This window comes from Dendrobates tinctorius, unplaced genomic scaffold (assembly GCF_039654945.1).
Source record: "Dendrobates tinctorius isolate UK_male_01 unplaced genomic scaffold, ASM3965494v1 ptg000056l, whole genome shotgun sequence".
Classification (NCBI taxonomy): domain Eukaryota; kingdom Metazoa; phylum Chordata; class Amphibia; order Anura; family Dendrobatidae; genus Dendrobates; species Dendrobates tinctorius.
In genome coordinates this window covers 13,473,718-13,485,706 of record NW_027361724.1, presented here as the reverse complement: position 1 = coordinate 13,485,706, position 11,989 = coordinate 13,473,718, and the positions used below count along the sequence as shown (strand labels likewise).

At 44.5% G+C, this 11,989-nt stretch overlaps 1 protein-coding gene across 1 annotated transcript; it reads left to right on the top strand.

Annotated features, from left to right (window-relative positions):
- The first annotated feature begins 612 nt into the window (after window positions 1-612).
- On the top strand, window positions 613-10,134 carry DUSP19 (dual specificity phosphatase 19). The gene is made up of 4 exons (XM_073577504.1): window positions 613-956; window positions 2,898-2,944; window positions 4,068-4,220; window positions 9,803-10,134. Exons 1-4 carry the CDS (start codon window positions 731-733, stop codon window positions 10,025-10,027), a joined length of 651 nt encoding a protein of 216 aa, XP_073433605.1. The 5' UTR covers window positions 613-730; the 3' UTR covers window positions 10,028-10,134.
- Window positions 10,135-11,989: the final 1,855 nt, after the last annotated feature.

Sequence of the window (11,989 nt, the reverse complement as noted above, 5' to 3'; positions counted from 1 at the left end):
TCTATGGAACTTGCAGTGGAATGTCTCTGCCTCTAGCTCTTCCTCCCTCCATAGAGTTCTGTGAGCGCCGGCTGCCATCTCCTATCAGTAATGGGCAGACGTTAAATGCAGATTTTACAGACGTTACCCTTAAATTGAGAGTGAAAGTTCAGTCCAGGAGGAGAAAGAAGCAGATTTCTCTGATAAGGTCTATTACAATGTTGCTTTTTCTTATGTACTATTGATTTATAAAATAGAAAATAAAAGGGCGGTTACTCTTTAAAATATTGAAAATGAAAAAAAAAAAGAAGCATGAGCTACTCGGCGACTAAAAGGTGATGGTGAATATCTCTTGACAATTACTCAATAGAAGGGAAAATAATCAGCCAGCGGCTTTGTAACTATTCATCCATGTGAGAATGACCGTGTCAGAAAAGCTGCAACAAAGCTGCTAAGTGTGAGCTGGTCCAAAGTGCTGTCTGCAGCACAAAACTGTGTGGCGCCAGAGCTGCCAGCAGGGGGCGCTCCTGGATTGTGTCTGACCAGGAATGTTCCTTTTTTTGCTGCAGGTTTCACTTTTCTGGATTGAGGGTTGTACAGAGCAACCAATGGGACTCAGTGACAGAAGACCCAATGGCAGGCAGTGTAGAATATATAACAGCAATGTGCACACAGACAGAAGCTGACACTGCAGGGATACTGGGCGGCTGTGCTACCCTCTGATCCTCTGCTGCTCCTGAACACCCATGTGATGCACTCACTTGGAGATGAAATCAAAGGTTTCTCCAAAAACAGACTCAAGAAGCAGTGTACGAGAGTGACCACCCTATCCGGGAAGAGAATTATAGAGACTTGGAAAGGTTCTCTGGTACAAGTGGTGGATGATCCGGATCAGCAGGATGGACCGGCCTGCGGATACGTGCAGGACCTCAGCCTGGACCTGCAGATTGGGCTCATCAAGCCATGGCTTTTACTGGGTGAGTGGCTACACCGCACTTCTAATATGTCCCTGTGACTGTATATTGTAATATGTTCTCCTTACTGTGTGTTATACAGGGCACAGAACTTCTAACTGACTGACAGTATTCTAAATAATGGAGGTGGCACAATAAGATAAAGTGCAGTATAAGGTCGGGGTAACACGACCATAAATTCTCTCATCTTAGAGAATTGGGTTGATGATGCTAATGACACTGAACATAGTTTGATCCAATTTTTTCAGATGAGGAGAAGATGGAAAAAAAAATATATCCATATTCTCCATTGTGTCAGTGCGCGGAAATCAGACTGCACTCAGATGTCATCCCAAGTGCAGTCTGATGTTTTCCACAAACTCATTGACTTTCAGGGTCGAGTGTGAACATCAGATCAAACTTGGACATGTCGGGTTTTTTTGGTTTTGTATTTTTTTTTCCTTGCGGACTGGCTCAGTCTGAGGAAAAGAAATCGGCTGTGTGCACGGCCCCATAGAATAACATTGGTCCGAGTGCCACCTGATGTTTTGTCAGATTGCACTCGGACCGATATACGCTGCTACTGAAGAGCATCTTTTTTTAAAAGGGCTTTCTAGTTTTGGAAAATTGTTCTCTCGCTGCAATTTGTTTCAGTTCCCTGCTGCCTGTTACTGTCCCCAGCGCTGATGTCACACTGACAGCACCACCGCCGTTTAGTGAGATGAGCTGCTCTTGATGTCAGAGCCGCTGAGCTCCGTTATTGTTTGTAGTGCTGTCGACATTTCGTCAGTACCGCAAGCAATAAGGACGCCTGATGATATGGGGATATTTCACAGCCAAAGGCGTTGGATACTTGACCAGGATCAATGGTGGACTCAATACTGAGCTAGATGTGAGCATCCTACAAGACTTCGTACACTCGAGTACTATGGGTATGAAAAGGACGGCACAGGACTTCTTCCCTTCACCCTGATCTATTGGATAGCAACTTCTGGACCAAATCCTGACTGATGAGAATACATTGGTGTCTAATCTGTGCTTGGAGTTTATCACAATGTCTGTGTTTTCATAGTTTTTTTTTTTTGTCCACCTGCTTTTTGAGGATTTACCACTGGTTCTCAATGGGACTGAGATCTGGGAAGTTTCCTGTCCATGAATTTCAAAGCTTTCTTCACCGAACCCCTCAGTTGTCACTTTTACCTTGTGACATGATCTCCATCATGCTTTGTTCATCACCAAATTGCTCTTGGATGGTTGGGAGAAGTTGCTTTTGGAGGATGTTTAGATAGATACCATTCTTTAGTCATGGCAAAACCATGAGTGAGACCCCTCCATGGATGAAAAGCAAGGCCACCCATGAATTGTCTCCGGATGCTCTACTGTTGGCATGACAGGAGGACTCATGGCAGCATCACCTTTTCTTCTCTGGACATTCAGTCTTCCAGATGTCCCAAAACAGTCTGGGCTTCATCGAAGAAAGTAGCTTTCCCCCTGTCCTCTGCAGCCCAATCTCTGCACTTTCTGCAGAATGTCAGTCTGTCATTGATATTGTTCTTGTGGAGAGAATTTTGTTGCCCATCTTGACACTAGGCCACGTCCAAAAGCCTTCGTCTCACTGTGCGTGCAGATGCCCTAAACCTGTTCATCCCATAGCTGAATCCTCGTTAGGAGGTGGTCATGGCCCCCTCTGGACATTCTTGGACGCCGTGAAATCTTCTTCACAGCATGGCTGAAATTAATTGGAAATTTGTTTTCTTGTGATTGATTAGTTAAGCAAAGATTCATTTGATCACTTTCAAAACAATTTAGAGTTATTGAAAAGTTGCACTAAAAAAAGGAAGAAAGCAGCAAACTTAGTGAAAACCCAAATTTTGGCCTCGACTGTAGTTGGGTGTTTGTAACTCATTATGTAGTAAAATATTCTATTCTGTCCGGTGTATTGATGTTTTACTCTTATTTTACCAGGATCACAAGATGTTGCCCAGGACCGTGATACACTGAAAAAGTACCAGGTAAAACAAATGTCTCCGATAGCAAAGTGAATGGTGAAGAAAAGTAATGGGCACGAGGAATGAAACTTCATCTAAAACCTTCCATCTCTCTACACGTTTGGTGCTCTCATTCATTATTTAGCATATCCTGTAGATAGAGAATCTGCACTTTTTAAATGGTGAAGGATACCTTACATAATTTTATTTCAGCCAGACCATCATGTTTCATCCTTGCAGCAAAGTTTTTCTGGCTTTAGTAAAAATTATCCCAATCATAGAAATGGCGGCTTATTATTATAAGGAACTGGCAAGGTTAAAGTCTGATATCAGATACCAATGTTCTGTCCTAAATGTAGCCTGCAGCACCCGTGGGAACCGATTCTCCATGTAGAGATAAACACATACACAGATGTTGTCATCGATGTGTCATAAGAAGGAAAAATGAGGAAGCATGAATCTGAGAAGGGCTAAATTGCGATGGCTGGATAACTGGGTAAGAGCATCTCCAAAACAGCAGGTCTTGTAGAACGTTACCAGTATCCAGCGGTTAGTACATTCCAGAAGTGGTCCAAGAAAGGACAACTGTGAACCGTCATCATGGTCCCAGGCCCCCAAATCTGATTGATGTTGGAAACGAAGACTAGTCTTCTGGTCTGATCCCACAGATGTCGGGCAGTTCTAACAGAGAATTGGTAATACTTTTATCTGAGTTTTTCTGAGCTTCTTTGAGATGATTTATGACCAAGACCACATCAAAGTTGAGTTAAACTTTGATGTTCTCCTAAATTAGATTCAAGGTGCTAAGAAAAAGATAGGTAAAAGTAATAACTGTCCCATCAGAATAAAGCCAAACAGTGGAACATTTTTAATGGATTTCAATGGCTAATATAAAAAAAAAGTTGTCCATATATCTAGAGTTCATCAAAAAGGTTTGCAGGACCCCGGTCAGTGGGCTGTCATCATTGACTTTATGGCCAGCTTACTTATCGGAAGAAGTGCCGGAGATGCTGAAAGGTAGGGGAGGTTTGCAAGGCTCTGGTCCGGTGGTATCAACATGGCGGCTCGACAAGAGTCCTATGAATCTTTTTGCTCAACTTTATCCTCTGATTTCGGAGATTAGTTACGTGTGGTCTTTTCTGTCTAGGTCACACATATCTTGAATGTTGCATATGGTGTCGAAAATGTTTTTCCAGATGAATTCACCTATAAGAAGCTTTCCATCCTTGATCTGCCAGAGACTGACCTATCGTCACATTTCCCGGAATGCTTTGATTTCATAGAGGAGGCAAGGCTGCAGGTAATTTAATTTCATTACATTCCATATCCTAGCACTTTTTAACATGATGTCTATTTTTTCCATCACAGGTAGGAAAGCACGATCACACACAAGACTGCTCTGATGGAAAGAGAATTTGTTACTTAGGATGGGTTCACAGTTATACAGTGCTCTCAGTGGGGCACCACACCAGGGTTTTGGACGTGAAGCGCTTGACGAAGATCATTGTATAAATGTGAACTCAGAATAAGTCATATCCCTTTTTATTAGGACTAGTGATGAGCGATCGTGCTGGGATAAAGTGTCATCTGAGCATGCTCAGGTGCTAACCGAGTGTCTTGGGCATACTCGAATAATATGTTCGCGTCCCCGCGGCTGCATATCTCTTGGCTGTTTGACAGTTTGTCAGCCATAAAACTTGCAGGGATTACCTGTTTGTTAGGCGATCCCTGCATATGTTGTGGCGGTCGAACAGCAGCAAGACATGGAGCCGCGGGGACTCAAACATATTATTCAAGTACGCAGAAGACACTCTGTTAGCATCCGAGCATGTTCAGGTAACACCTTATCCCAGCACGTTCGCTCATCACTACTTAGGACAGCATTGTAAACATTTGGGCTCCATAGCACCCCCAGAATGACTCAGGGGATATAAGTAAATGCACCTTGCATGGAAAACTGTTTAACATCGGGCTACCTCCACTCTGCTTTTCTTCAAAAACGGATCGTAGAGCAAGTCTGCAAATCGGCTGTGAGCGATGCGGTTTTCTATACAGTGCGTCCAAGTGTTTGATCCATTCACTGGGTGAAGACAGAGACGCAACTTGGAACTTCTAGGTCTGTAACCGGTCTCCTCAATCTCGCATATGCAGTTTATAATAATGGTGTCCTAAATTTCCTTTGGTCTTCTTTGGGCATCACGGCCTGGATGCAACTGAGATCTATGTACCTGCTACATGTATGCCCTAGGGCTTAGAATAATTTCATCGATGACCTAAAGCCAGCAATAGTCATTAGATGAATGTCGGCTGAACCTGATTACTTCATAAACTACGCCAACCATCTCATATGTATGGAAGTGCCCCAACTCTTCCGTCAGTGATCCTGGGTGTTATTGTTGAGTTGAGCTGGCATCAGAAAATGCATTTCTTTAATTGACAAAATGCAGGAAAGGCTCGTTCAGATGCCGTAATAATCGGATGAGTGCTCTTGTTATTTTGATAGAAAGCACTCGTCCCTAGTTTATTATGCAGAGCCGTGCACGTCTGTTCTTATTTTTTTTTTTTTTTTTTTTTTCCATGGACAGAGTCAGCCCGAGGACAAAATCACAGCTCGTCCAAGTTGTTCCGATATTTGGATTTCACTGGGCCATGCAAGTCAGACTGCAGGACTGTACTCGGATGACATCTGAGTGCAGTGTGATTTCTGCAGCCTAACACATCTTCTCTACGGTGTGCTCCAATTCTCTCATTCAAGAACATCGGATCACACTGTGATCACATTCTGATTAGAGTGTAATTTACCGTACATAATCTTCCCGATTCTCTAGGCTGATCGAATCTGCGGCTCTTCACCTAGCTGAACCCAACCTTTTTTCAGCCCAACAACACATCATTGAGGATCCAGCAGGAGACTATAGGCGCAGAGTAGAATAATCCGGCTCTGCTCTGGCCGGCTCCTCCCAGCGCTGCAGCAGGTGATTGGCAAATTTATTCCTCTGTACACGTGAGGGAGAGACCTGTCAATCATCTGGAGTGGCTCTCAGAAGAGCCAGCTGGGGGCGGCACTAGACTAGGCTCGTCACCGGCTATAGTCCCCATATCTTCTAACTATAATTTCTCAGAAATGCTGGAGCGCTTTATAGAAAAATATACTTTTCTGCAGTCATGCAGCCAGGCTGCCTGCGACTAATGCTGCCCGTGGTATGGGCAGCATGGATCATCTGACATGGTGACATGTGACTGGACCCCCATAGCTCTCTGCCCCTCTAGCCTTTTGTCCCCACCATGTATATTTTATCAAAAACCAGTCCCACTGTGCACAGGTACAGATGTGAGTGACTACAATCATGTGGCGTATGTTGGTGCCATATAATGAGTGGGATATTAATGCATTATTTGACTGTTACGATCCTCGAGGGACTAGAGGTTGGGAGTATGGCTGACACTTGTGTATTCTTTCTTCTCAGCTTCTAGCCCTCCAAAGACCTCTGAGTAATTCCAGGTATTCATTACCAAACATGATGGCTTCCCGGCTTTTCATTGGATTAACTTCTCATCAGATCTAATGTGGATTATTTATCATAGATTACCATCTTGGCCGATTAGATTGCACTGCTCTTTGTTATGTGTGGTGTTCTCTTCCCCTGTGAAGAATACTTTACAGGACATCTGAATCCCACTTTGCATAATGGCCTCACTCGGGTTACCTACCACCGCTGACATGCAGAAGTTTTCCGTTTTGTATACATGTGTGGACACACAGCGAAAAGCATTCAGTGATTCTATCACTCAATACGGTGTGAAGGGGAACTTTCCAATGACAAAAGCCATTATACAATTTTGTGAAGTGTAGAAAGCGTGAATATTTAATCAGCTATTATCCAATTAACTCATAAATTCATTACATAATGCATGAGTAACTATTGCCTTAAGATCCCCGCAAACATGACTTTAATAACTAAGTGACTTATGTTCAAATTCCAAAAGAATTTGCATTAAATGTGTTATCGGCGGGCGTCCAACTGCTGAGACTGCTTCTAATCCCTGAGTAATAAACGGACTGTGGTCCAACCATCTTTCAATCATTTTTTGCGCGGTTAACATACGGGGCCTAGGCATGTATAGGCCAGGTTCAAATCGCTGTGTTTCATGGTCTGTATACAGATCAAAGTACCAAACTGATGGCATTGAAGGGGGAGGTGGGGGACACCACTGATTTGCGCTATTTAAATGGTGCTGTCAGAGATTGACAGCGTCATTTACAGGGTTAAACAGTGATGGCGGCTAGCGCAGATCACTTCTGTTCCATGCAGATGCCAGCTATGTATTACAGCCAGCCTCTGCCAAGTATGGAAAGGGCACACAGCACCTGAGCCCACTCCATACATACGCGGGTGCACGATGGGGTGAAGGGCCTGACGAGACTCCAGAACAAAATTAAATGTAAGGTGTAGAAAAAAAAAAGAAGAACTAATGCTAACTGTCCCCTGTTCAATTCTGTCCGCCTTTTCTTATCGCCAGTGCACCCTGAAATTCCGGGCATCTTCACACTATGCCGAGACTTTTGGCCACGACTCCCAGCGAGGGGAAGTCCTAGTCCAGCATGAAGATGCCTAGACTTTCAATGTGTGCTGCTAGTTATTACAACCATAAAGAGTGTTGAGGTAAGTAATACACTTTTTTTTTTTTGTTTTGTTTTTTAATCTTTTGCTGCCTACTATTTTATTGAATTTGCATGGAGTGAATTGCAAAAAATTAGAGTGGAATTCAATTCCACCCGAATAATGCAGAGGTCCAACTCATTCTTCTTGACCTATCTGCAGCTTTCGATACTGTTGACCACCATCTCCTACTCTCTAGGCTCCAGTCACTAGGCATTAAGGACACTGCTCTCTCCTGGTTCTCTTCCTATCTCTCTGACCGCTCCTTCAGTGTTTTGTTCTCTGGCTCCATTTCATCTCTTCTTCCTCTTGCTGTCGGGGTACCTCAGGGCTCAGTCCTTGGCCCCCTTCTCTTCTCTCTCTACACAGCCCCAATTGGATAGACCATCAGCAGATTTGGCTTTTGGTACCATCTTTATGCTGATGACACACAACTATATACGTCTTCCCCCAACCTTATCCCTGCTGTACTACAGAACGCCAGTGACTGTCTGTCTGCAGTCTCCAATATCATGTCCACTCTCTATTTGAATCTCAACCTCTCCGAAACTGAACTTCTTCTGCTCCCGCCGTCTACTAACCTCCCTAAATCTGACATTTCCCTCTCCATGGGTGGCACCACAATAACACCCCGGCAGCAGGCACACTGTCTGGGTGTTATGTTTGACACCAATCTCTCTTTCACATCCCATATACAATCTCTTGCCCGCTCTTGCCGCTTACACCTAAAGAACATCTCTAGAATCCGCCCTTTTCTCACCATGGAAACAATAAAAACCCTCACTGTAGCATTGATCCACTCCCGCCTGGATTACTGCAACGCACTATTAATTGGCCTCCCCGTCACTCGACTATCCCCTCTCCAGTCCATACTTAATGCAGCAGCCAGGGTCGTCCATCTGGCTAATCAGTACTCGGACGTGTCCGCTCTTCGTCAGTCATTACACTGGCTGCCCATTCATTATAGGACCCAATTCAAAGTACTTCTTCTCACCCACAAAGCTCTCCACAGTGCAGCACCCCCCTATATCTCCTCCCTCATTTCTGTCTATCGGCTTAGCCGATCGTTGGGCTCTGCAAACGACTTTCGACTAACCTTTGCACTAATCCGTACCGCCCACTCCCGACTCCAAGACTTCTCCCGTGCTGTTTCTATCCTCTGGAATGCTCTATCCCAATAAATTAGGACTAACCACAATTTGCATAGTTTTAGGCGCTCCCTCAAAACACACTTGTTCAGAGCGGCCTATCACGTTCACTAATCAAAGTCATTCTCTGTGTAAGTGTGCGTGTAGCCCATTCACTATCTCCATCCATCCTTCACTCCCTCAAGATGGCTGGACCTTCATTGTAAATGCACCATTGGAAATAGACACCTGTACTTTGTATCTCCCCCACCTCATTGTAGATTGTAAGCTCTCACGAGCACGGTCGTCTTATTTTGCTTTAATTATTGTATTGTTAATGTTGTTACTTATGACTTGTGTTTTGAAACTGTTAAACTGTAAAGCGCTGCGGAATATGTCGGCACTATATCAATAAAGATTATTATTATTAATAAGTACAATACGGGTATGTGCACACATAGTTTTTTTGTCTCTGCGGATTTTGTAGAGAAAACCGCAGGTAAATCCGCAGGACAAAGACCTGCGGTTTATCTGAGGTTTTTCCCTGCGGTTTTACACCTCATAATGGATGAGGTGTAAAACTGCAGCGTTTCTGCACCAAACAATTGACATGCTGCGTTTTGAAAACCGCAGCAAAACCGCACGGAAAAAAACGCAGCATGTGCACAGCTTTTTTTTATTTCCATAGGAAATAAAGGTACTGTACAACGCAGCAGAAACCGCAAAGTGTGCACATACCCTAAAACCCATACATCGGAGGAGAGGGCACGACTGAACCACTTTAAAGGTGAACGATATGGGTCATCTGTGAATGTTTGCATCAAGATCATGGGGTGAGTGTGTACATAGAACAGTCTGAGAATTTATAAAAAGTCACAGTTCCCTAAAAACATATATATTTTTATCTGAGTGACCATATTGACTTGCTCTAAAGGACTTGCTTCATGGAGGCACACAGAGCGCCAATATGTCTGTAACATGATCGACCTGTAGGCAATATTCATTTTGTGAGACAGGCTCCTTGTACGCGTAGATGTGGACATACGTGTACCATGTATTCTTTACATGCAACATTTTGTTTGTTTTTTTTACAGAATGGAGTGGTGCTAGTACACTGTAATGCGGGAGTGTCTCGCGCACCAGCAATAGTCATTGGTTATTTGATGTACACGGAGAAACTTAATTTTGCCAGAGCCTTTTCAGTTGTGAAAAATGCAAGATCAGTGGTGTGTCCAAATCCCGGATTTATGGAACAGCTCCATAAGTATCAAGACCACAGAAAAAAACAAACAGATACTATCCATGAAAAAACAGATTGACTGACTATAATTAACTTCCTCTTTGTGTTTGTGTCTTAATTGTTGTGTTGTTTCTTTTTTTTTTTTTTTTAATAAAGTGTGCTCTACAGGTTTTTTGGAAAACCCAAGATCATGGTTTTTCTTTACCCAAAATAAGTGAATCACACAAACATATAAGGTACATTTTCCCGAGGAGCAACGTAACTTTCTTCCTGCCTGAAGCAGGACCCTGAATTGGCCTTTTACCCCCCTCACCCCCACACTAAACAAAAAAAATAAGAAATAAGCAAATAAATGCAATGTCAAATTGTTTTTTTTGAAAATTAAATTGGACATCGTTATTGGCTGTGTATATACAGTATCTTACAAAAGTGAGTACACCCTCACATTTTTGTAAATATTTAATTATATCTTAACATGGGACTCTTTGATACAATGTTAAGTAGTTAGTGTACAAAAGTCGAAGGGCAGTCTCACACTTCCAGATAATTCCTGTACCGGAAAAAACGGTACCGGAGCTGTCCGTGTGGATACGTGGTACATCCGTGTGGCACACGTGTGGCAACCGTGTGCCGCATCAGGACCACACAGACGGCCGCCGAGGAAGAAGCGCTACTGTAAGCCGCTGTTCCCCGGCGGCTGGTGCTGAACGCGGCTGTCATTCTTCTCTCCTGCTCTGCCGGCCACAGCGAGCAGGAGAGAATGAATGAATGAAAACCCGACGTGGGGTCCCCCTCTGTTTGTGAACCAACCCGGCAAAACTCTGTGAACACGGAGGACACTGTGAACTGTTCTCCGTGTGCTCGTGTTCAGCACGTTTTGTGAACCGTGCGCTCCCACAAACACTGACATGACTCTGTGTTTTACACACGGTCCGTGAAAACACGCTCACATGTGCATAAACCCATTCATTTGAATGGGTCTACGTGTGTCAGTGTCTCTGGTACGTGAGGAAACTGTCACTACACGTACCGGAGCCACTGACTGTGAAACCGGCCTAATTTTGGTGTGCCCACCTGCTAGCTGTGTCCCCTTATTTTTTGCTCCTTTAGGCCGGTTTCACATTAGCGCATTTTCAGCGCGCGCACGGCCGGGGGTAGCTCCGCCCCCGATCCGGCTCTCTGCCCGGCGTGCCCGCCCCTTCCTTGTAGCGCCGCCTCCTAGCGCACAGCGGCGCCTGCGATCGGCGCACCCTATCTTTAGCATAGGGTGCGCAGATCGTGCGCAGGCCGTGCGCTAGTTGCGCTTTGACCTGTGCTGCGCACTTTTGACGGTGCGCCGTGCGCGCCAAAATCAAACTTTTTGGATTTTGGCGCGCACGGCGCACCGTCAAAAGTGCGCAGCACAGGTCAAAGCGCAACTAGCGCACGGCCTGCGCACGATCTGCGCACCCTATGCTAAAGATAGGGTGCGCCGATCGCAGGCGCCGCTGTCCGCTAGTAGGCGGCGCTACAAGCAAGGGGCGGGCACGCCGGGCAGAGAGCCGGCTCGGGGGCGGAGCTACCCCCGGCCGTGCGCGCGCTGAAAATGCGCTAATGTGAAACCGGCCTTAGCTGACATTTTTATCAATACCATTTTGGGCTAGATAAGATATTTTAATCGCCTCTTATTGTATTTTATTCCAATGTTGTGGCGGAATCTCTGGCTTTTAGGATTAATTTATTTTATATTTTGATTGGACGTTTCTGAATGCAGCGATACCAAATATGTGTATTTATTTTTTTATTGTATTAGTTTTAATGGGGCAAAAGGGGTGTGGTTTGAATTAGAATTTTTTTCATATTTTTAAAATCTCTCTCACTTTTTACTGACTTGAATAGCCCCCTGAAGAGGCTTAAAGCTATGATCGTCTGATCACCTGTGCTATACATAGCAGTACTTCACCATCAGGTGCGGGGAAAGATGTGGGCTTGGTGTGCGAGCCACATCCAAGGCAGAGACACTATCTTTGACGTAAATATAAGTTAAAGGTCATGAAGGGGT